This window comes from Anas acuta, chromosome 2 (assembly GCF_963932015.1).
Source record: "Anas acuta chromosome 2, bAnaAcu1.1, whole genome shotgun sequence".
Taxonomy (NCBI): domain Eukaryota; kingdom Metazoa; phylum Chordata; class Aves; order Anseriformes; family Anatidae; genus Anas; species Anas acuta.
Window position 1 is genome coordinate 116,462,463 of NC_088980.1, and position 26,329 is coordinate 116,488,791.

At 39.2% G+C, this 26,329-nt stretch overlaps 1 protein-coding gene across 3 annotated transcripts in view; it reads left to right on the forward strand.

The window, feature by feature from the left end:
• The first annotated feature begins 893 nt into the window (after positions 1-893).
• SS18 (SS18 subunit of BAF chromatin remodeling complex) overlaps positions 894-26,329 on the forward strand; it is a 38,666-nt gene continuing 13,230 nt past the window's right edge. For 2 of the 3 annotated variants that reach the window (XM_068671841.1, XM_068671842.1), the window contains exons 1-5: positions 895-1,052; positions 1,636-1,712; positions 2,891-2,975; positions 14,933-15,086; positions 20,422-20,643. In XM_068671841.1, the coding sequence (XP_068527942.1) occupies positions 984-1,052; positions 1,636-1,712; positions 2,891-2,975; positions 14,933-15,086; positions 20,422-20,643 (607 nt within the window). In that variant the 5' untranslated portion in view covers positions 895-983. Of the gene's footprint in view, positions 1,053-1,635; positions 1,713-2,890; positions 2,976-14,932; positions 15,087-20,421; positions 20,644-26,329 lie in introns of all 3 variants that reach the window. The other variant, XM_068671840.1, reaches the window with a different exon arrangement.

The window sequence follows — 26,329 nt, forward strand, 5'->3', positions numbered from 1 at the left end:
CTTATTTTACATTATTTTATTTTACTACTTTTATTTCTTATTTTATTTTACCTTATTTTAATTTATTTTTACCTCGCTTTATTTTACCTTACTTTCTTTTTTCCTTTCCTTTCCTTTCCTTTCCTTTCCTTTCCTTTCCTTTCCTTTCCTTTCCTTTCCTTTCCTTTCCTTTCCTTTCCTTTCCTTTCCTTTCCTTTCCTTTCCTTTCCTTTCCTTTCCTTTCCTTTCCTTTTTCTTTTACCGTATTTCACTTATTTTGTTTCTTATTTTATTTTACTTATTTTATTTTATTTTATTTTATTTTATTTTATTTTATTTTATTTTATTTTATTTTATTTTATTTTATTTTATTTTACTTATTTTATTTCTTATTTCCTTTTATTTTATTTCTTATTTCCTTTTATTTCCTTTTATTTTATTTATGTCTCCACCTGTCAGTGTTGGCAGCCGTTCGGGCGGGCTCTGCCCTTCCCCGCCCCCTCCCCTCCCGCCCCGCCCCTCTCCTCCCCCCTCCCCGCCCCTCTCCCCGTCGCGGGCTGCCCGGGCGCGACCAAGTGCCGCGAAGGGCGGGGGGGGGAGCAGCGCGGCCCTCGTAACATCAGCGCCTCAGAGCTCCCATCCACCCTCCCCCCTCCCCCCCCCCGCTGGCCGTACCACTTCGCCGCCCGTCCGGCGCTAGGGAGACTTGGGACGGAACGTACCATTAGCGCACGGGGGGGAAGGGGTGTCCGGGCAGGCGGCGTGACAAATAGCGGTGGCATTCAAACAGCGCACCGCCAGCCCAACTTCCTACTCCTTTACAGAGTATTTCTGAACAGACCGAGTCCTCTTCGCTCCCCTCCTCCCTGCTCCAAAGCGCGAGAAATCCCCCTCTTGTTTCTAACCCCCCCCCTCGGCGGGCTGGCGATGGTGCGTCCCGCCGTGTCAGGGCGCCTTAAGGGGCGGGGGCGGGCGGGGGCCGTGCTGCCAGCGGCGCCGCCGCCATGTCGGTGGCCTTCGCGGCCCCCCGGCAGCGGGGCAAGGGCGAGATCACGCCGGCCGCCATACAGAAGGTGGGCGGGGGGCAATGGGGCACACGGAGGGGTTGTGGGGCCGCGCTGCCGGCCCCGCTTGGGCGGGTGGGGGCTGGGTGCAGCCCGCGGGGGGCTGCGGAGGCCTCGGGCCCGCTGCGCGGGGAGGGTGCGCGGCTGAGGGGGAGTCGGGGCCTGCCAACGGCCGTCTCGGGGCCTCTTGTAACTGAATTTAATTCACGGCTGTGCTCTGGGGAAGGGGGGGAATGAACTCGGGGTGTGCGCTTTTAAGTAGGTTTCTTGGCAGAGGTTAAGTGAAGAAACTGAAGAACTGCTGTGAGGTGCTTGTGGATCGAGCACAGGTGGCTGAATGGGGAACTGCACAAACATAACAGGGGCTTAAAACCTTTACACTTCAGTCTCTAACTTCAATCACTTCAATCCCTAAAGCTAAGGGGGAAGTCTAACAGTGCTGTATATCTAACTGGTAAAATTAGAGCTTTCTGCAATGCTAACTTTTCTTAAAGGAAAAAAAAACTCTCTAAGGATAGGAGCAAGACCCACATTTATCTTCAGTATCCTCTAAACAAACCTAAACTTAATTCATGCTTCTTTATTGTTTCAGATGTTGGATGAGAATAACCACCTTATTCAGTGCATAATGGACTATCAGAACAAAGGAAAGACATCCGAATGCTCGCAGTAAGATACTGATCCAAATCCTGCGGACAGGATAAATTTTCGTCCAGATCACAATTGTTGATTTGTTTAGCTCACGTTGAAGGAAAACTGCCAGGAGGAATAGAAGAGTATTGCTGCAGATACTGCACTTTGGTTTTTTTTTGCTGTGTGGTTATTGCTTCTGTCAATTAAATGTTGCAAATTGATGATTGCAAGTTGGTAGTATGATGATGCTAATAAAAATGGGGGCTGTATAACTGAGATAATCTCCTGTATCATACTTAAGGTTTGGGAAGGAGGTACTCCTGCCTAAGAACAAACAAGATTTATCTTAAAAGTGTGGCTTGCTAAAGTATCCCCTGCAGATCTGTTGTCTAGTGGGCTTTCTGGGGAGTGATCAGGGAGACAGCTGCTGAAGGAGGGAATTATTTTCCCATTACTTGAACAAATATTCCGTCATGTGATGACAGTGGAGTACCACAGTATGGCTCTTGAGGCCCTTCTTAAGAGAACTGGTAGTCTGGGGGGAAGATGGGGTTGTCCATCAGTGTTTTGGCTTTATGGGAATGCTTTTGTTGATACGAGCAGGGTGTAGCACAGTTCATATATTAAGCTGCATGCAAGCGTGTAGCTACATATTTGTAATCTGTTCCTGCTTCAAAGTTATTCATGTGACTGTGGGCTGGATGTTGAGACTCTGGAATGTGGTTCTGTCGTAAAAAAATAAAAATCCCACAGCGAACTTCCAAAGTTCAGGGTCCTGGTGGAATGTTTGCACTGTTCATGGTTGTGATTCATATTTAAGTGATACCTTGCATCTGGGGACATAGCAAAAGCAGCTCCCTTTCCCTAGTGTTTCTGATAGAAATGACACCAAACAGCCATGCTTACTCTAGATGTCTCCTGGTGACTTGGTTTGAGGCAGGAAGTGAAACAGTTGAGAGCAGCATCGCCATGTTCTAGACTTGCACTACCAAGACAGCTGTAGAGAACAGGCACAGATGTCCCAGAAGATCTGGGAAAGGTGAGGCAATAGGGAAGTGTGGGACAAAGGTGTAGGATTCCTGGTAATGGTACCCTTGTCTCTTTAATTTTACTTTACATAAGTAGCTTTTTTGACATGCATGGAGTTGAAATAAAAGAGGCAACATTGTCTTCCTGACTTAATGTCTTTTTTTTCCTGTTGTTCTCTGTGGTAGGTACCAGCAGATGCTGCACACAAACTTGGTTTACCTAGCCACTATAGCTGACTCCAACCAGAACATGCAGTCTCTACTACCAGCAGTAAGTATGGAATGGTGTAAAACTGAGGGAAGAGATTTTATTTGGGCTACTGGGGTGGGTAAGAAGGTATTTAAGCTATTCTACAGTGAATACAAGCTGCAGTGTCTCTTTGTGCCATGTTTGGAGTCTGATGTTCTCACTGCTTCAGTCAAGCTCACAATCTGACCGGTTTAGCTGAAGACTGATATTCTGGGATGCAGCATGCAAAGGCTAGCTAATAAGGCAAGCCAGACAACCTGTGTGTACTGCATTTTCTCACCTGAGTTTTCTTTGTGTCTCATCATCACCTCACGTAACAGTACTGTATTTTTCCCTTGCTACTGTAGGGAAAGGTTGGGAGTTTAGGGGATTTTCCACTTTTTTTTGGTGGAATATCATCCATTCTTCTGCCTCCATGGAGCGAGGTGGTTGGATAAATGTCTGCTTTGCAGGATTTTAGGGATGTCTTAAATGTTTTGCTTCTCTCCTTTATCTGAAAGTGACCTTTGTGGTAGATAGTAATGTGTAAGAAATAAGGTCATGCAGACTCATTCTGAGAAACTGCATAGCTTTACAAATGAAACGTTTGCTGGATTTGCCTTTTCTTTAATCAATAGTTTCTCTGAATTGGTATTTCTGAACTTGTATTTCATATCATACCACCAATTTTTACTTCTTTTCCCCTCCTTTCCATTGTTTATGGAATGGTATGGAAAGATACAACAAACATGAAAATAGCTTGCTGTCTTTTTGTGTGTGTTAATCAGAAAGCTTGGGGAGTTCATTGTGAGTAGCACGAGAAAGTTCTTTGTTTTTTTGGTAATAAGACTTTTCTTGAATTAATATAGTCTTGATTCATTTCTGTAATATGAAGCTAAAAAGAATGTCTATAAAACAGCCATTCCTAGATACTAGTTCTCACCAACTGAAATTGAATTACTTTTTCTTTGGTCTCTGGAGGAGTGTTCTCCAGTCATTGCTACTAGCAAAGCATCTTTTCAAGTTGGTACCTAGAGGACTATAGAAACCAGTGCTTCATTACGTCCAACCTGTTGTGCCTGCAGAGGCTTCTCTTTTTATAAATCCAAGCTTGTAGCTGTGGGGGAAGGGAAAGAAACCTTTAAGAGGGTTGTGCATTACTCAGCTAATGTTTTTTTGGAGGCTTAATTCATATCCTTGTTCTGATGACAACTGGAAATGAATTTGACCTTATTGTAGTCCCTGGTGCACAGCCGTGTTCTCACAGTTGAATGTGGTGACATTCTCTTAAGAAAAAAATGAAGATAGGGCTGGGAAAGACTCTTGCAGATCAGGACTGAAGTACGCTTCTGATCTTGAATGTGAAGTGTAGTCTGTAGTAGTGACAAAATTAGCTTTTTCTTCTTTGGATTACTGTGTGGGGGATAGAAAGGCAGCTTCCTAGTTTTTCTTCTAAGATAAAATACAAAATGAGATTTCAGGGTTCAGCCTTACTGAAATGTAAAAGCAGTGACCTACCAAGTCAAATCTTTGAAGATCTGCCTGAGATGTGGTAATTTCATCAGATAAGCATGGCTTTTAGCTGAGGCATTTGGAAAATCATTCTTTATGGTAACTATCTTCCCAATGTATTTTAGCCAGGGAAATTCGGGAACATGCAAGCTACAGCTTTTTTCAATATAAGAAACATGTTCAGACTTCATTTGTTATCCACTTCAGACCTGAGGAAGCTTAAACTGACTTGGAAGTCACTTGGCACATGCTTCTGTGCCAGCTGTTGAACAGTCTTACTAAATTCAAGGGTTGTGGCAGGCAGCAATGCAATGTGGAGTAGGATACTGGGTGTGTAAACACCTATGTTTTTAATAGAATACATAAACTTTATGTGGAAAGCTACTGCAATGGTAGTAACAGTGTAGTGAACCGACTGTGTTGCGCAGAGAAATGCTTTGATGAAGGTCTTAGAGGTGAGGAAGAGGTGAAACTAAAGTAAGTGTTGCAGGCTGTGGTTGAAGAGATATAGAAAGACTTGAAGCTCCAACAAAGTTCTTGTCTTTGTATGCACAGTAGATGTTGAATATTATATTTACTCATGATAAGAGGCCTTCTTCACATCAGAAGACAAAGGAAATGTTCATCTCCTTGAGCTGACCAGTCTATTTGCTGAGTTGACCAGGGCTATTTTGTCCTGTCTTCTGGACAGGATGGGAGCAGTGGCTAAGTCTGCAGTTGATGCAGCTTTTGGTGCCTCTTAATGAGTTATGACAGTTGTTTTCTTGGACAGCAGTGGAAAGTCTATTTACTGTCACTGTATAGGGTCAGTTTCCCAAAAAGAGTTTAATTGAGAAACTCAACACACGTGTTTGACTTCCATTTGTCTGCTTTTAAGGGAGGCAACAGCAAAATGCCAGTCTCCTTGAAGTGTAGAGAACAAAGATGCAGTTAAAAGGTGGTTACTGGGACTTCCAAGACCAACCCCCCAAAAATAGCAGTGTGCACAGAAGCAGTATGCACACAGTGTGTGTTCCTAACTATGTGGTGTCTCAAACTGCAAAGTAGGCATCTTGTCCTTCCCAACTTTTAATTCTTATGCTTTCTTGAGACAATGCTTTAGTGACATTAAAAACCTATTGCTAACTACTGAATGAAAACAACCTTATCTCCTCAGGCCTTCTCCCTTCCCCATGCTGCTTCTTTTTACCAAGTATTTATAAGAAAACAACTCATGGCTGTCACATTTCTGGAAGAAATAGAAGGAAGTTTTTATACTGCACTTGAATGTGTTCTTTTTGGCATATTTATAATAGGCAAATATGGAAGTTTGCAGGAATTACGTGATAGGAAAGGTTTTTTCTTTTTAAACACAGAAAAACTTAATTCTTCAGACTTGCTCATGCAATGCTGCTTGCCTTCTTCCAGTATGTGGAGCAATTGATTTCAGTGTGTATTTCAAGAATGATGAAGATAAAGGGTTATGATTATTATTCACTTCTGTAACATACTATCTTAACTATCTTATAAAAAGTGCCAGTTTATTCCACCAGCAAGGTAAATTCTGTATGTGAAGTGACTTGTAAGAAAACTCACTGAGTTGCAAAAAAAAAAAGTATGCATTCATTAAACATTTCATTAATTTTTTAATAACCTTTCCAATATTACTAAATTGAAGACATTGAAGTGACTTCTTGAGAATTTTCTCTCAGAAGTGAATCCTTTTTATAGGGCTAGTCATCCCTTCTGTGTTCTTCACAATCTAGTCTCAATCTTGTCACAGGCTGTCATTATAGTTACAAAACACATTATACAGTGATGATGGATGTTTATAAAAAACAAATGTCAACAAAATGAAATATTGGTTACTTCCAAAGAACCTGATTCAAGAGGTAACAATCATTTCAACATCTTCAAAGTACTTCAGTACTTTTCAAATAGGTACTGTTCCCTCTGTGCTTCTAATGTACTTGTGAAATGATTAGCTTATAGGAAAAAAAATTGTCTTAGGAACTGAAGAACATACTTTATTTTTAGTCCTTCATTCTGAATATAAAATTTTTAAAAATATCCTAATTGGAAAAAAAAGCACCCAGGAAATCCAACTGTGACTGATGTTCAATAACTTAAAATTTACAAATTCCTCATTCTTGGTAAGAATGAGGGATCCTAAATTAATGAAGTTCATGTCCAAATGTATGCTGAGTGCTTGGTAAAGTCTGGTCTCTGTGACACCACACTAGAAAATCTGTTAGTGGTGTCTTTCCTAATGATCACAGTTGGCATCGGTCTTTGAACCTCTGGCTTAATTCTTTATATAGTGAGGAGTAGGGTAAGTGTTGATAACATTATTTTTAAAACAGATGCAGAAAGCACTACGGTATATTGTTCTGGATTAGCCTTTCAGAACACAAGTCCATGCCAAACTCAAGTTCAAGTGTAAATTGAACTAATAACGAATGGCATAAAAAATGTTGAATGTTTCCTGCCATAAGGCAAGTGAGCTATTAGTCAGAAGTGGAACGTGAATTTTGAAGAATAATTGCTCTAATTAAAGGTTTGATAAACAGTTTTTGAAAACTAATTTCTAGAACACTTTTTGAAAGGCAAACACTCCATAGGAGGTGATGACAGGAGCACGAAACCAGCTAATGTTCCTGAGAAAAGGAGGAATGGTGTTGGTGTTCATACCTATCATGTTATGCAGGTACACTCCAAGGAGGATTTCTTCCACTGTCAGCAACTGTGCTCTTTAAAAAAAATTAAATAATTTAGATACTCTAACATGAAACTCCACATTGAAAAGTAACTTTAACAAAAGAGCAATTTTCCATCTGCTCTTTGAATGAGGCAAGTGGAGCAACTCTAGGATAGGGAAAAGAAATTAAGCTTTGTGTTTCTGTACTGTTACTAGGAACGCTCAAGCTGGTGTAAATCCTTATTTGATAAGAAGTAACTTCTTTGCAGAGACTGCAGACACAAATAATATAGTTTCTTCCATTATTTCTTCTTTAGATTCTTTTTTCATTCTACTTTATTTGCTGTTTTGTGCACCCAAGTCAGAAGGGGTAAGGCTCCAACAGTAATAATGTCTCCAGTAGACAGTTTTAGGCCATCTTTGTTGTTACTGAATGAGAAATGTAGGAACATTTAGGTTCCTTTTGTAGTACTACAGTTCTGATAATTTAGCATTAACATTGAGTATCTCAGTCTAAACACTTCTAATGAAATGGTAAAGAAGATTTTTTTTTTCCTTGAAGTTTTACGGTTCTGTTAGAGATGAGATGTAATTACTTCTGTCAGCAGATTAGTTCCTAGTTAGGACTAATAACCAGTCCTAAAATCAATGCATCATTGTGGAGCTGTGTAAGTCCTTACAGAGGTATAGCATGTCTGTATCAATTCTTTGCTCTATGGATCTGCTGTACCTGTTTCCTTTGCTTGAGGCTGTGGGTGCTATTTGAGTTGACCTCTGAACACTGATTTCTACGTAAGATGAACGTGGAGGCAATGTGGTTATGGCGTATTAACCAAATGAACTAGTTTTACAAATAACTAGTCAGATTTTCTTTATTTACTTGCTTTAAGCAGAGCATGGAAGGCATCTGTCACCATGGAACTGAGAAACTTCTATTAGAAGGATAGAAGGAGATCTTGTAGAATTGTTAATGTGGTGTGTTTTTTTTTTTTTGGAAAACTTAAGGGCAAAATAACTAAATTGCCTATAAGATAGGGTTTGTGAGTTGCTACTTACCTAGTCTTTTTCTGAGTCTCTTTAACAACACTAGTACATACATTGCTTTGTACCTTTTGGGGCTAGTAGAGTCATCCTGCTTTAGCAAAAGGGAATTAGATATGATGCATTTTTAAAAAGTTTTCAGATTGTGGACCCTCGGGTTACCCATGTGTGTTGTAATCTTGTAATAAAAATTGCTTTTCCAGGTTGATTGTTTTGCTCCGGAGAGGCTTTTAAATGTTGGAAAGAAGTCTGGCTGTTTGACAAATTTCCTGTTCCCTGTCCCTGGTTAAGCTGACATAACCAGTGCTGTTCTCTCATCAGCTGTGGTTCTGCTGTTTGATGTTTTAGTGTTTGTGTGATGAACCAATCTGGAGAATCAGTCCAGGTTAATTACGAGGGAAGGTGGATGTTCTCCATCTGGGTTAGTTCAGATTAACTGCAGGGCTGTGTTGGTAAGACTGAAAGGGAGATGGTGAGCAGCTGCAGGGAGCTGCTTAAGCCAGAACTTTGACTAAAGGAAATTCTTACCAGAACATGGGGTTGAAGATGTTACCATGTAAAGGGTGAGTTCACAGACAGTGTACTACTGCAGGTGAAATAGGAGAATCACTCCAACTTCTGAGAACTATTGTGCCTATATTGCTAATCAAGTGTCCACATGGGGAGCTAGTGCACTGTGCGCAAGAAACTATGTTGCCTGCTAACTTCTGAAGCTGTTTCAGAAATCACTAAAAGCTAACAGCCAATTTCATTAAGGATTATGCTCCAAAATGTAATTCTCCTGTACTTGAAGATGTGATTTGCCTCTGTCCAGTAGTGTCTGTACAGTATGCATCTGTTTCAGCCCTAGACAGTTTGCTGAGGGTGGTACCAGGCACTCTGGTAGCATCCATGTCATATGGATACCAGTCCTGGCTGCACCATTTTGCTGTTTCCCCAATAAAATGTACCTCAGCTTCTGCAGGATTTCTTGTGCCTTAATTGTGTTTGCTGAAGGTCTTCTGCCTGGAATAGAGGCGGAATTCTTCTCCAGGGTTATTGAATGCAAGCAAAACTTGTAAATATTGGACCAGATATTAAAGCATCTTAAAAGCCAAAGAGGCAGGGTGTAAATGGCTGTGGAACAGAAAGTTCCTGCTTTTGAAGTCTGATACAAACTGTGTTTTATGGAGCTGTGGAGTACCTTTAATTTGCGTAGTTCCTATAGCTGAGGGTTCCCCAAGCGAATGCCTACAGTTAACTTATTCCTAGTCTCTCACAACAAAATCTGAATTTGTACCAGATCATTTAACTTGATTTAAATAACTTCCAGTTGTAATGAGAGTTAAGAATTGTGTGATGACTTTAAGTAAGAGAAGAGCTATTGCTATGGAGACATTAAGTAACTTAGGGTTAAAGTTTTCTGTTCCTTAAAATGATAAGGAATATTTGTACAGTGAGATATTTTTGTGAAGCCATTTGTGCAGTTTGAAACAACTAAAGATTGCAGTTTCTTTGAGTAAAATGCTTAATTACTATGCCACAAAATACTGTAACATTTTGTTCAAATATCAAGTCAAGAATTTTTCTGGTTATCGGAGGTAGTGATGTAAATCAAGACTTAAGAACTGGCTGTTAAATTACAATTCCTTGCTGCTGCTGTCACAACTCATACTTCTGATAATGGTAGCACAAATTACATTTGTAGTTAACAGTGGTACATTAATTAGTAGAGGCCATTGTAAATGTTTTCCACATAGAAATCCCCTCTCCAAGTATTACTGAGAGGTGATTCATTTTTTTCATTTTTAGAGGTGGTTCATTTTTTTATTTAAGATGTTCTCAGTACAAGGTACCCTGCACCTGATAAAAAAGAGTCACAGCCCAATTACGTGTATCTTGGTGCTTTTGAATCTCAGAAATGTATCCCTTTATGATCTTATTTCCCACTCTGACACCTCAGGAAGTGCTCTGCAGGTGCCATCACTGTCTGTCAACAGGGTACTGTTCTCTGAGACTGGGACAGGTGCTGTGATACTAGCAATGTGATATTCACAGGGCAAGATATCTCTTGGGATGGGATATTTTGCTTTGTAGGACAGGATATTTGAGGACTGAAAATAAAGATGACTGATTAAATTCTGAGTTAGGGCTTCTCTTAGATTAGAAAGCTTTTATGCTTGCACTGCATGTAGTTCTTAATTGCTATTCTAAGACAATTTCAAGAAAATTGTATTTGTGGTAGTGTACTTTCAGTATTTCGTTAGATGTATTGATTAGTGATACTTTTTTTTTAGTGTGCTGAACACTATTTCTTGTATTTTACATTTTTACTGCTTTAGGAATGTTGACTACTGAATTGGTATTCGGCCTCAGTTGATATAACAATAAATTTTCCATAAACAAATCTTTCAACCTGCTATTGATGGTAAGAGAAATCTGATAATTTGACAGAGGGCAGGGAAGACATGATAGATAAAAGTTCCAGATGTACCATTCCACTATAATAGATTTTTATTGTTTGCTGTTGTGCATTTGATCTATTTTATAGCTTATTCTTAAAAGTTTATGCTTTCAAATAACTTTGGGGATTTGTAGGATTTTGCTGAAAATTGTCAGTTAAAATCTAATGTTTATTTTTCTTGTCTCAGTTTTTATTAATTTATAATTGCAGGCAAATTTAATTCTTTATCTAGTTTAGCTTACCAGAATTAGGCGGAACAGTTTATTTTTTTCATGCTCTGATAAATTTTAAATGCTTGTAGCAATAAATTGTAATTGGTATGCTTGGGGAAGTGAGCCAGAAAGTAGTGTTTAACAAGTTAAGCTATGTCTGACACTACCTTACTTCTAAGTCTTTAATTTATTCTTGTAGTAAAATTTCAAATTTTCTACTAAATAACTGGAATAAAATTAGTAGAGATCTTAACTTGCTTTCTGTCACTTAGCCAGCAAAATAAGAAGTGGCCTTTCCTCTGGTTCTGTCAACCCACCTACAAGCGGATGTAATCTCATCCGAATGGAGTATGTAGGATTCATGTTGGGTCACTTTGCTTTCACAAACTGTGTGGGTTTTCTTTTTTATTTTTTAACGTAAAAAAAAAATTGGCTTTTGAATATTACATGGTCATTTTGGACTTCAAAAGGTCTTCATTGTGCCTAGTGCATATTACCCGGAATAATCAATTTCCTCAACTTCTGTGAAGAACAAAAAAGGCTAGATGACCCAAGGTTATACTCCTTTAATTAAAGGTGATTTAAAAGAAGTTTACCTCTAGAAGTGTGGAATAACTGATAGAAATAGGGAAATTATCATTTTAAAATATTTTCCTTGTTTTCTTCTGGGTGTAGCCAGTAGAAAAATGCTCTGGCAGAATTTCACTGGGGAATAATTATATCTGCAGCAGACACTTCTTTTTAATTACTATTGGGTAGTGATTGGTTTATGACCCTGACATAAAGGCTTATATCATGCTTAAAAATATTCTATATAATCTAACCCTGTTTCTATTGCATATATGTATGTGTAATTATCTCCAAATCCTATTTAAACCTTGCTCTCATGTCCTGTGTTGATGAATTCCTCAGGTTTATGTGATTTATGTGGTGTCTTATATGTTTAATGTTATTCCTCAATTTATTGACTGTTCTCCTGGGGTTTTCTTTGTTGTTAAAGCATAAATTGGATGATCTACTTTTTCTGTGGATCATACATTAAATTGTATTTCTGTCATATCCTTTTACGTTCATTTCCTTTCTGCTTAAAAAAAAAAATTGTCCTTTTTGACTTGTTTTGCGTAAAAGGCATTCAGTCTTTAATCACTAGTTGCCTGTCTTTGTAGTCCTTCTACTTTTATAGTATTTTTTTTGTGATTGCTTTCCCCAAACCAAAAATGTACCACAGTCACCAATACCATGGCATTTTGTTCCTTGTGTTTGCCTCACTGTTATCTCAAGTGGTGCAGACTTGCAGCTTTGAGAACAAGGTTCACAATCTGAGAGCTCTGTGATTCCCAGAATCAATCCTGCTACTTTAAAAAAGGGTACAGGGTTTGCTACCTCCTGGTTTTCTTATGGGATAGCTTATATTAATGAAAGATTAAATTTATTAGCATCTTGGACCTTTTTCTTAACATTATTTTCAATGCTCTCAAATGGATTCACACAGGTCTTTGCCCCTTTCTGTATATAGAAACTTCTGTTGCTAAATTATCTCGTAGTACCTTTTTGGGTGCTTTAATTACTCCTACTCCCAGTTCCCTGTGGTTTGAAGCCTTTTGAAGGGCTTTGCACCTATTGGGATTTTAAAAATCCTCAGTGGTGGTGTTTTTTTCCCCCTTGTCCTTGAATGTTCTCTGAACACCATTTCTTATCCCTGCAACATCTGTCTTAGTATTTAACAATAGCTGACTTCAAGTTAGAGTAGATTTCAGAGTTGGAATATATAGTTTTGTCTCAAACAAGCTTTGGAGGCTTTTAGTCCATCTTTCTATGCATAAGGGCATGCATGTGTCTGTGCAGTGGCATTTGCAGAATAAAACCCAACTATGAGGTTTATTTTTTTTGGACTTCCCAGTATTTTTCAGTATCAACATGTTGTATGAACATTAGATTTAGTTATGATTTATAGTTGGAATCTAAGAAGTTCATCTTAGTTTTGACAAGTGCTAACAGGACATGCTAGCATTCAGCTGGGATGCTTTTCTGGTTTTGATCTGCTTCCTAGTACTGGGTTGTTTTTACTCCCTGAGCTCCAGCTCCTCATGCAGAACCACCAAGTATTGGTTTTCCTTGTATGCCAAAAAATACTTCCTAAATAAAACCTAAAACGTGTATGTTCTCATCTGTTTTTCTGTACGTTGGTTTTAGATAACTGGTAGATGCAAAGGTAGGATGATAGCGGACTTTAAAAGGTGAAGGAAAGGAAAACTTAACTCATGTGGCCTTACTCATCCCTTCTGCTGCTCACTAGTGGAGGAAGATGAAGCAAAACAGAGCTGCATTTCACTCACTGTTCACAGCTGCCTTTCACTTCCACCTTCCCCTTCTGCTTCTAAAATGGGTTGAGGAAGAAGCTCACTCATGAAAGGTCATTCTCTTCATTGTGGAGGAGTGGAAGGAATTTAATAAGAGAAGTCATCTGCTTGCACTTTTCTTTATCTCCTTCCTTCCGCCTCCTGAGAAAAAGTCTTTTACTAATTTCTTGAGGTATTTTTAAGACTATTGCAGGGTAAATAATACCTGCTTGAGCCCTCTGAAAGAATGTTGAGAGAATAAACCAGCACTGCTCCCTCCTCCCCTCTCCCTAAGAAGTGAATACATGTCTCTATTGCACACACGTCTTAAAACCATCAAATATCCTGAGTTGGGAGGGACCAACAAGGACCATTGACTCCAACTCCTGGCTCCACACAGAACCACCTAATAATCAGACTGTGTCTGAGAGTGTCTGAACACTTCTTGAGCTCCAGCAGGCTTGGTGCTGTGCCCACTGCCCTGGGAGCCTGTCCCAGTGCCCGACCCCCCTCTGGGTGCAGAACCTTTCCCTAACCCCCAGCCTGACCCTCCCCTGTCCCAGCTCCATGCTGTTCCCTCGGGTCCTGTCCCTGTCTCCAGAGAGCAGAGCTCAGCGCCTGCCCCTCCTGCTTAGCACTCCCACTGCATGTGTGTTACACATTGCTATTAAGAGCTTTGTAATGAGATGTAGTGGTATGGGGAGCTGTGCTAGACAAGAATTTAGTTCACCCCCTCTGTTCTTTCTATGAAGAGTTTCTGAAAAATACACCCATCCCTCTCTCACGGGAAGGGCTTTTGCATGAATAGTTACGGCTTTTTAGACGGGGTCCTCAAAGGCCAGAAACCCATGCTTTCTCTATCACAGAGATTTTTATTCCCCTGAAAGCGTTTGGCTAGGATTCGTGAGGAGGCTAGTGTGCTCTCACAGGGGTTTTTAATAGGAAAATGAAGCTGGCTACTGGCCGTTCCTTTGCCTCCTTCCATCGCCGAGCGTAGAACCTAATAGCGAATTCCCCCTTGTGTTTGTTGTTTTTCTTGCTCTCCCTCTTTGAACTCTCAAGGTTATTCAGTTATTTTCCTCACAATTTCATTAGGAAATTTGCCAAAAACATCCTTTCTAGGCAGCTGTCTCTGGACCTTTGGAGGCCAGCACTAATGTGCTTCCAGTCTGTAGGGGGTGTTTGGCACAAAATTATGAACTAGGCCTTCGGTGCTTCAGGGGAGAGAGGAGCGATCTCAAACATTTTACCACACCCAGGTGCAAATTTTTTTTGCTGGTCTACGAGCATTTAGAGGCTTTCATCTCTTGTTGTACCTGTTTTGTCCTGGTGCGAGGTCTGTTCACGGCCACAAAGCGGTGATAGGAGAGGGTTGTGACGGAGGAGTTATTTTTCCATTGAACAAACGTTGCCTTGAAGGAGAGCTGCCGTGTGGGAGGGAGCAGTTCTGGCAGTCTCGAACTGTTCAGGTATAATTTTTTAATGAGGCATTGATCTGTGTTTTTTTTAATTCTGAAGCAATGCTCGAAGGTGCGGTAGCGCTGTCTGCCTGTAATACCTCATGTAAAATTGATAGAAATATTAAATGTTCGGCGAAAATTAATACTGAGTTAAGTGTACGGGGGGGGGGAAAAAGCCGGAACGGCTTCCCCGTGCCTCCTCCTTGCCCGCCGCCTGACAATATAGGCACGCAAGCAGCCGCCGTGCCATATGTAGGTATAATATATTTGTCAGCCTAACTGCTTCCCGTGTTTGACTAAACTGTCTCCTTTCAGCCACCCACACAGAATATGCCTATGGGTCCGGGAGGGATGAGTCAGAGCGGCCCTCCCCCGCCGCCGCGCTCGCACAACATGTCTTCCGACGGGCTGGTAGGTGGGGGCCCTCCTGCACCACACATGCAGAACCAGATGAACGGCCAGATGCCTGGTAAGTTTTTCTCCTCCAAGACATTAACACCAGCGTCGCTTAGCAACGGGAACGACATGGGGGCTCAGGGGATACTAGATTGTTGATGACAAAACTGCTTTGAATGCCCCCGAGTACGAGCTCTCTTAGAGTTTGTTAGCTACAGAGCTACGTGACCTGTATTCAGTGTTTATCAGGCTGCCCTTGGGCTTTGATGTAGCTGACACACAGCATTCCTCTGATGAACAGAACTGGCTAAATTTAGTCTGTTTGAAACCATGCAGTACAGCTGGCTTTAGGAGGCTTATTGGGGAAAGGTATTGGCCTGTGGCTGAGTGAATGCAAATCCTTCCGTAAAAAGGTGATGTGAAATGGTCATGGCTAAATAATTAGATAATAAAATACATCTTAAAGCGTGAATTTTGGACATGGGTAAATATTTAAAAATAAAAAGTAAAAAAAAGATTAGATCACTACTTTACAGAAAGTCATCCAGTTACCGCTAATCCTCTGTGTTCTTTATTATGGAAGATGCGTTGAATGGTAAGGGATTTGTAGAGAAATGGCCTCCAGATTATTGTGCTAGATATAAATTTTGTCGGTTTTTATACCATCCTATTTTGCAATAAAAAGAAAAGTGCTTGAGAAGTCAAAAACAAAGCAGTGAAACAAGACGGTAAAATTCCACATCGTGCCTACTGGTACTGGCTTTGGAGTAACTACTCCCTCCAGCAGTCAGATCAGAAAGAAGGGAGCCCTGGAAAAGCATGCCTCTTTATAGAGAGGCTGTTTTCCAGGATTTCCACTCATAAAGTCAAACTGCCTATTTTGTGTGAATTGGCTTTCAACTTAAAATTGCATTCACAGGATTCCTTTTGTTCAGGACTCCTTCGTTGTTCTGTATGGAAGAACTTGTCATACAAAAGCTCTTCAGGGTATTGATTCTTCCAGGAAAGGAATCTGTGGTCAAAGGATCTTTGAAAATGTCACCTCTCAGTGGTCACGAGGATAAGTCCCATGATAATAAACACAGTAAACAACTATGCAAAACTTAAGTAAAAATTGTAGCAATTGCTATAGTCTCTAATTTGTGGTCAAATCTTGATAAAATGGACTTGATAGTGACAGCTTTTCTAAGAGAGTAGCTGAATAAAGTCCATAGGTTTTTTGTAAGTATAGTAAAAGATCTAGAGATGTTAGTTTCATCATACGTGTTGGTCATGGTCTGCATTTGGAAGTAGAAAGAGCAATATATACTGCTCCCTAAGTAGGGCAGAGATACTCTGGTTGAGGAGTCCTCTATCCATCTAAGATCCATCAGCTCCCATGGAGAATAGCATTGCTTCTCACAAATCAGTCTCTTTGACCCTCCAGTGTAATCATATTATTGTTATTATAATGATCTTTTCCAAGGAGAAGGATTACTAAGTCACAATGTGAGCATAATGACTTCACTGCAGAGCCACAGGGGAGAAAAGTCACTCCTTAAACATACATATTTTGTAATTAGATGGAATAAGAAGAGTGCTTATGAAGATATGTGAAAGGTAAATAGATTTGTTTGGGTATTCACCTAGACAGATACTTAAACAGGGTTTCCAACAAAGCTTTAATTTAGCCTTTCTTCCAACATACACCTCTTTTGAATGTCTGTTCCTTCCCTTCTCTGTTTAAGGTTGTCTCTGAGGATGTGAAGATAAACAGCTTAGGATGAGGGCATCTCTAATATCAGGAAGGCATGCTAAAAATCATTTCAGAGTTACACTCTGGAGAAGGGGAAAGAGAATCGTCTTGTTAAGTGGATAGCTGAATAATTTTTCTTAAGTGTTTGTTAGCTTGCTTCTATGTGAGCCTTTCCATATTTCATGCATATTTGCAATTTATTCAATCTGTGTAGTTTTCTCTTTATAGTTTTCTCTTTATAGGGTACTTAATGTAAAACTGCACAGATACTTTGTCACAGACACCAGACACAAAACTTGAAATATCTGAAGAGATGATCTGTCCAAAAGGAGTTAGGTTGCTAGTGGGTAAGCAAAGAGAACCCAGGGTCAACAAGTGCAATTTGACTAGCCTAGAAGTAAAACGTGTTCTCTTAAAAATGCTAGCTAAGGATTTCTGGAAGGCCTTATCCAAGTAGGGGCTTCCACAGGCCTGAGTGTTGTTGGAAGGGCTGTAACTAGACAGTTCCTCCTCAGCTGATCAGAAGAGCTGTCCAGTAACACTCAGTGCATGAGTTGCTAGAAGGTTTTGCCATAGCCCTCTCCCCTTACGTGAAGGGCAAAGAGTGATTTTTCTCAACGTTTGTTCTGGTTAATAGAGAGCCTGAACTACTGTTGAGACCCTTAATTGCACCTAATGACAGGTGAGTGTCTGTATCCTCTCGCTGGGGAAGACAGCCATGATGAGCGTTGTTCAGGCTGTAGTGCAATTCAGTGTTATCTGTACCTGTGACAGATAATGGGTTTTACCTTAAAATTTAAAAACAAATATTGTTTGAAGAGATATATTCACTGAGTTTGTGTGATGTCAAGTATAAGGGTGGTCTAGATTTGGAAGGAGATGATGAATAGCGTTTTTCTGGTGTGAAGTTACCTTCCTGATTTCTTCAGCTTGTTCAATAATCTTCAGAAAGCCAAAAGGTAAGCCTAGCTGTAGGATTCTGTGATCTTTGTCTTGGCAGTGGTAGGTGTCCATCCTGAGCAGTAGATTCTTGGGTAGTTCAAGTGAGTTCTCCCAGATTCTTCTTTGCTTCTTGCATGTGTAGTCTCAAATGCACTTAGGTTGACTTGCAACTTAGTCTCAGGGCTACTATACTGACCACTAGTAGTTGGGAGGAAAAAGGACTTCCTGTTATCCATAGGTAAGGTTCTTATTCCACTAACTTGAGGATAACACAATCTAATTAATACAGCATTTAAAGCAGTTACTTTAATGACGGTTCTGCACTTCATGTGTCATTGATACTACGTTCTTCATTCATATAAAAAAAAAAATTGTGTTCTTATGTAGAACCTCCTGTTGTCAAACTGTATTAAAAAGTTGTTTTTTAGATAAGATATGTTCATGCTATTTTTCATTTGCAAGTGTTTTTATTTTCATACTGCGGTATTAGCTTTACCTCTGTCCTTGTCTCTAGCTAACCACTAACAAACTTCCTGCTCTAGATCCCAGAACAAGTCTGATATTTCCTCTGCCCGCTTGTTCTTATGAGTGCTTTCTCCTATTTTGGCTTATGCTTCATGGCTAGGGTAGCACCAGCCCATTAGGGAAATGATTTTATGATTTCAGCAATTTCTTTCTTGTGGTGCTTTGTATCTTCCCCATTTTGCTTCACATATTATTGGTTTTCAAAAACTTAGTCCAGTGTATGGTTGGTGAGCTCTCTTAATACCTGTTACAGACAACTTCAAAAAAAAAAAAAAAAAAAAACCCACTCCCAGATCCTGACTTTCTGGTACTGATCCTGTGTCTTCCTTCCTTTTCTTAGGAAAGAAATTGAGCGAGTAGTCTTCTCTCAGTCCTGTAATAGTTGCTTGGCACCATGGTCTGGAGATTTCTTCACCTTAGCTTTGCTTCAGCACATTAATGATCACATCGTTAGAGATGAGCTCATTTTTCCTAATTGAACAGTCTCCCTGTTCTCTCTATTACAGGGTTAGACTGTGTTAAATTGAAGAAGGCACAGTACTGGCAACTGTACTTCTCTGTCATGGTCATAGTTCTATTCACTGTCTCTTTTTCCTGTATTTTGATTATCTGCCTCTGTACAATTCAGCTATCTCTGCTTACCTTGTTTTGCAGGAATGGTGAACTGCACATATGATACCTTTTATTTTCCTTTTCACTTTCCTCAATATAATCCTATCCATTTCAGTGAAGTGTCTTGAAAAGGTCAAGTGGATAAACATATTCTTAAATGTATTTTCTTTCTTGGTGTTTGCTTTTAGTAGCTGTGCTCCTTAATTTGTTACCTTTTGTTACCTTTTTATTCTGTGTTTTTGTTTACAGGTCAGTTGGTATTGCCTCTGTGACCTTGTGTACAGCTTTTAGCTTAAGTCTTTATTTTTGCCTTCATTCTGTTCTAGATTAGCCCTGCTATTTCCTTAGTCGGGGCAGAACACAGGAGCTGTTTACATGTGAAGGCAGATGCTTTCTGTGCGTGTGGAGATGCATAACCAGATCACTGTCCTCCTGCAGCTCTACTGGAATAATTTTTTATGTTCTTTAAGTTTTCTGTATTCCTTCTCTCTTTGTTAATAAGAGAAGCCTATGGCATGTTTGGCAACAATGGTGTCTTTTTGGTGAACTCTGTGTCAATGCTTGCCTTGTTTACAGTTGACCTCCTCTCTGTCACATACTCCATTTATACATGTCTTCATAAACTCTTCATGTGATGCTTGTCATATGCATAATCCTTGCCTTTCATTTACTTTTCTCACTTCTTGTATTTATATCTAGTCATGCCTCTTACTAATTTTACTCCTAATAGCTGTTCACTTCTCCCAGATGAAGTAATGAGAAAATGGCTCAGATGGTACTGTAGCATGATGTAATTAATGTTTGTACTTCTTGAAATATCCATTTAGAGTAGATCCAAGTCAGAAAACAGTCCAGTTCCAAGCTGGGTTTCAGAAAGAGGGGGGTTAAATTAAAATACGTAGATGGCCTTGTGGATATAAGAACAGGTTGCTCTTCCTCTGTTGGCATGAGAAGTGAGCTGATAAATTGTTGGCTGTCCTTTTAGTCATCTCCCACCCTAATAAACTGTACGTACAGTTGCAGAATATGGACTGTAGTTTTTATGTTCAAACAATGTTAAGTATGACTACAACCCTTTTTGTTCTACATTTATTTGTACCATATCAGTGTTAACACTGTCTGACCTTAGAAAAAATGTTACCTTTCAGAAATACCTAGTATATTCATTCAAATAAACAAATGTTATAGTAGTTGTAACAATTAAGCTTTAATAGAGCTACTGAGCTGGCTATTAAACTGATCCTGTGCTTGATCTTGTGCTGTTAAGGTTGAAATCTTGGGTGTCTTGTGCGAGTACTAAAAAGACAAGTTTTGTATATGGTATGGTTGTAAGATGAGCTGTAAGATAGTTCACACCTTTGTTTTAGTAGCTTCAGCTGCTCTACAAAATAAAACATATTGTATAGTAGAACTGCACTTTGATATTGTTTTTAAGTTAAAAAGCTTGGGACATTGTGAGCAAGCACTTAGTTCTGTTTTAAAGTAATTGTATTTAATAACTTCTGTTTAGTTCTGTGATTCAGTGTTTATATTTGCTTGTTGTATAGTGCTTAATGTAGAACCTTCCCTCCTCTCCCCACTTTTCTTTCTGAAGGACCTAACCATATGCCTATGCAAGGACCTGGCCCTAACCAACTCAACATGACGAACAGTTCCATGAACATGCCTTCGAGTAGCCATGGGTCGATGGGTGGCTATAATCACTCGGTGCCATCCTCGCAGAGTGTGCCCGTGCAGAATCAGATGACTATGAGCCAGGGGCAGCCGATGGGCAACTATGGTCCCAGACCAAACATGAACATGCAACCAAACCAAGGTAAATCAGGTGCCTGTTTGCTTCCACAGAAGTGCCTTGTTCAAACTTTATTAGTTGGTCTTTTTCTTGTGGATTTCCTACTCTAAATACCCTTGTCCTATGTTTGTAGGACCCTGTGTTTCTGTTCTCCAATGTGCCAGTGACTTTTTATTTATTTACAGACACTGAACTGTGTTCAGGTGTTATGCGAGAATCTGGGACTGCATCTGCTTTCAGGAGTTGTAAATTTGAACTGCTGTTTATTTTTCTCAGACTTTATGCTTTTAAGTGTAATTATTGCTTGGGTTGATAAAATACATCTCTGTATTCTTCAGTCTCTTGAGTGAATTGAAAAATTAAAGTCAGGTAGCCCTCAGATTTTTGTACCTAATTAATCTTTGTTCTTTGCTGCATGCTGGTTTAGCTTGGAATGTCTGTTAATCTTCAGAAATAAAATTCAGTTCCAGGACCAAATCTGGTACTCCCTACTGTTTTCAGTAGATGTCCTTGTGTATATAGTAAAATTCAAAACTAATTTTGTTTCTAGGATATTTACATAGCACAAACAGATGATGTATCCTGTTGACAGTCTGGTCCTTACTGAAGTGCAAGGACATCACAGAATTAAAATATTGTATTAGAGTCACAACAGATCAAATTATTAAATTGCATCTATACTGTCTATTCTTATAAGTGTCCTTTACAAGTCAGCAAACGGTATTTTCTGCTTAACTGTTGAATCTGGACACACCACCCACTAGAACACACAATATAGATTTTTATGCAAGGCTTCCGCTTATGGCAAAGTTTTGGTTTTGTTCTTCAGTCTGTGTGAACTTAAGCATGCTTACTAGCTGAAGGGTATGACTTGAGTCAAGGTTTTAGTCTTTTTTTTTTCTGATGCTGTGGAACATGGTCTTTTCTTCTTCAAGGCTATCTTTCTGGTCATGGGGGGGAACATCTAGTGGCATTGTCTTGATGAGTCTTCTGTTGTCCACATAATTAATAGCATTTTTCTTGAAATGTAACAGTAAAGGAAACAAACAATAGGCACATAGCAGAGGAAACCATTACAAATATGAATATTTTTGACTCTGAACTCACAAGTTAGCTGTGGCAATCCACAATAGAGTAATTTTCTACGCATTATAGGATGCAGTAGAAAAGCCCCGTGCATGTTCAGTTGAAACTTACTGATTGCAGAGAGTTAACAAATAGCAGTATGCATGAGGGAGCAATCAACTGAGTTGCTCCACCAAAACCAACTTAACTTTGTATGACTGGCTTACAATTTAGGACCAGTGATTATTCCATCTCAAAACAATGTTCTTTACTATTCCTCATAATATTCCCATGCTGCATTTTCAGTACTCTGTGAAACTTGAAAATTGTTCATTAGAAATTACGCAGAAAGATACTAAAAAGGTTTCTGTTCTGAACAAATAATAGCGTGGGCTTTGGGGAATAAAGAATAAAAAATAGGTTTGGGGGAATAAAGAATCAAGTGGTATCTAACCAAATTATAGGCTCAAGAACAAGATTAAAATCTCCTGTTAAAGCAAGAGCTAGCACCACTGCCTGCATGTAAGGTCACAGTAAGCTTTCCCATTAAGGTTCAGGTTCTTTCAATCTCAAATGTCTGCTTCAAGGTTGAATACTTCATGGAAGCTTCACAGAAGTGGACAATCAGATTAATTTCAGATAGCGGGATGAAAAATTACATTTTAAAGATATTTTAGTGTGGCACAGAAACACTAGTAAATAGAGGACTTCCTATGTAAATCATAGGATGATTTGGGTTGTGAGGGACCTTCAAAGATCAGCTAATCCAGCTCCATTGCCTTAGAACAAGGCTTTGAAGCTGGTCCATTATGCCGTTAAAGTGCTGTTTGCTTTTGCTGGTTCAATTAAAATGTTGTCCAAAATTAGTCAGTTTTCAACTGTTGGGGTAGGGAATGTCCTTCTAAAGATGTGCATGGCTGTTAGGTATTGATAGTGAAGATTTTTGACCTAGAAGTATTCCAAGATACATTTACGTAATACCTTTCTGCCACTTTCTACTCTTGCTTGTTGTATTTGTTTTGAGATTTGTTAGCAAATTAGTGGAAATGTAGGTCTATCTTCCCTCTCTTGTGACTCCGAATGGCAGTTAAGTCTGTGGTAAGTCTGCTGAGACCATGATAGATATAAGTAGGTGGCCAAGACTTCTTAATCAGTTGTGTGTGCTGCCATCCAGAATGAAACAGTTCTCAGAACTTCAGTATTGCTGTCAGGAAGCATTTGTGAACCCCTAGGCATGCTTTGTTTCTTTGCTTTATGAAGAGGTGATCCATATTAAGAATGAGAGATTCTATTATTTCTGTCAGTTAATAATGGCACCAGCTTAATATAATGTTGCATACTCTGAAAGGTAAGGTCTTAGCATCTCAAGTTGGCTGTTAACATGTTTTTACCTTGATCTTTCCCTGCATGGCTTCCCCATCTGCAAAGGAGTGAGTTGGATGGTGAGGTTATAATGCCATCTGATTTCACGGGAGTGTTGTGAAAGCATATTCTTTGCGAAGATTTGGGCTTTTTAGTTATGAGTGCCATAAGAAAGCCCATGAGTAAATTAATAATTCTGTCCTCAAAGCTGTGTTTGAATAGGCATGGCATCTCACATTGAACAGTTAGGAGGAAAAATGCTGAGTAACTTTTTAGTGAATAATATCTGTTACTGGATGAGGCCAGGACTTGTAGAAAAAGTGTGCTATTACATAACAGAAGACACCATAACATGCAAAAAGGTTTGATCTAACTTTGAGTGTTTTTAACATAACATTTTATGTGCAGATTCTAGCAAAATGTCTTACTGCATATGTACTTCTTGAGGTAGATGCAATTGGTAGGAGGAAAATTAGAACTTAAGGAATATAATGCATAGTAACAAAACCCATTGTTGGATTTATTTTTGGTCTTCTCCATACGAAGAATTTGTATTCGATTTGTCTCGATTTGTCTCTCGATTTGTCTCTCAATAAAAAAGCTACTGTAGCAGCCAGAAAAAGATAGGAAGCAGCAGCAGCTGATTGGATGTAGAAGCTCTTTTTTATGGGTGCATTTCTTCTTTTGTATGGTAAGGTTTAGTTGCACGAAGTCAAAAATTCTTGCCAGTGTTTGACTTCTCAGATGGGAGGGGTAACCGTAATTTTCTGGAACCTGAAGGAACCTGAAGCTTGTATGGAAATTCCTCCTATTTATACTGAACAGGTCTCTTACAGGGATAGATTTATAATTCAAATGCTTTAAGAGTAAGAACCAAGAAAGTAATGCCTTTGCCATCTCAAATTTTTTCTCATATTCTCTTGCTAGAGTCAATTCCCTTGCCAGAAGTGCTTGAAGCAAGTTGCCCAACTCCCTCAGTAATGATTTAATAAGCATTACACATTTCTTTGAAGGAGGAGCAGAACAGGTTTCCTTCTAACAGCTGAAGTCTACATGGAAATGGGTTGTTGACTTGGTCACTTGAAGAAGACTAATCTTGTAGTCTGAAATTTTTTTCATGACAGTCTCATTTATATTAGCTTATGAAACTTCCACTGAAGTTTTAGGGGTCTTCTGATGATAAGTTAATAGGAAGAGATCACAAAGATGGGAAGGAACATCCAAAGTTATATGAAATGCAAACACATTCAGGGTATGAGAGATCAGGATGAACTGTTTTCTGAGGCTGAGGATCTCTGGTGATTGTCTTTCCATCTGTTCATTCCCATGTAAGCGAAGTCTTAGTTTCAGTATCTCATCTGCTTACAGCAGCAGTGGTGCCATGAACAAAGCAGAGTAATCTAATATTTTTTGACATCTAATCTCTTCAGGAAAAATAAAATTGCTTTCACACTCTGAAGTGCAAGTGTGCTATTGCTGGCTTTGTAGGGATGTCTAGCTAGAGAAGACACTGTAGTTCTAATGTCTTGGAAAAACAGGTGTAAAGAGGTGTCATGGTTCTGTTGTCTTCCTAAAGAGACATAAAAAGCAATAATGGTAACTAACGGATTTCTTTTTTATTATATGCTTTTAATCTTTATATATTTTTCCCTTAAGTGGCACCTTAGGTAATGGTTCAGTTTGAGGAAAAACTTTGTGGGGTAAGCAGTGTTTCAACGACCTTTAATTTGCAGCCTAATTCATAGGAGTAGCAAAAAATTACATATCCTGCAGGTCTTTCTCAAAAGTGTTTAAACTTCTTCTAATGTTAAAACAATGTTGGGATTGTGGTTTGACAAGGGCTTCTGAATTCTAGCTTCTCTCAAGAATCTTGAGAAAATTGAAACTTAAATTTATCCTTTAGTAGAGTTTCTAAAGCTAGCTCTTGAAAGTATTATCATCAGTGTCTGTTTGAAAATAAGTATTTATTGTATATTTTTGTAACCCTAAAGGAAAACACTGACAATAAAGGTTTTGTTGAGGGTTGGTGTATTTCTAGGCTTACACTTCATTCTTTTTATACAACAGGGGATACAAAGGTGAGATTTAGCACTTAGCAGGGTGCATTTTGCTGATACTCTAGATGTGAATACCTGATTGCTTTATTGTTACCTGTGCACATTGTGAAACACCGTAAGAATAGACTTTTTTTTTAAGCAGTAAGACCTACACATTTAAGACTGAAGAAACAACAGTTTACTTTGCTTCTTGGTTATAGCCAGCCTTTCCTTCAGCTTTTCAGTCCTAACAGCAGAGCTGTTCATGAATATGGTTCCTCATTGCCTTTCTCCCCTTCCAGAAGCTTCAACCATGTCTGTTTTTCCTGTCCTCCATTATCTGTTTCAACAGAAGAGACAAGGCTAAGGAAGCATTTTGAACACCTAAGCTTTCCTACAGCTTGTTCATCCTTAGTGCTCTTCACAGATTTGTCAGATTTATTGGGGCCGATTTCTAGTTTAAATTTGTTACACCCCTTTTGCTTGACGTATGACTATATTGACAGGTTCCCCAAGTAATTTCTTGCCACAAGATTAGCTGGAATTATAAGATCGATTACGCAACTTATTGTTACTTAAATCCTCATATCAAATCCTCACACCTTTTCCTCCCTATATGCTTGTTCTACTTACGAGACACTTGGCTGGAGCAAGGACAGGCTTTTCACATTTACTAGGTGTAGAAGACTTCTTGAATTGAACAGTTGAGGAGAATATTGTGCATTTTTGATAACGCAGACTTAAACTTAACATTGAATAGTTCATTTTTCACTTGTATGGCTTTCTTTATACACTCACTTACTTTGCAAGCATGGTTTGGGTTTACATTGTGCATTTTTCATATGCCTCTTTAATGTCTGTGAAAAATACCTGTACTCTTCACAGGCCATACTCTATGAATTCCTGCCATCTTTTTCAGACTTTTATCCCAAGAATGATTCCAATATATTGACATGTGAAGGCAGCTTCCTTAATGTAAAGAATCATTTGTAGGGCATATCTGGGTTTGCACTACCAAAGTTAGAGTTGTTCCTTGGAAGTGCAGCAGTGTGTCTCTGTACCTGCATATTCACTGTGACAGCCCTACACAATATTTTCTTAAACCCAGAAACCCTATGCAAATCAGGTATTTTGTCCCCTCTCCAATAAAAGTACTAAAGTTTGATGAAGAACAATTGTCTGTGAAAGGAGTTTCTGAGATCAGTGACCGTTCTGTCACAGTATGTGTTTTTTTTGAACTTCTTTGT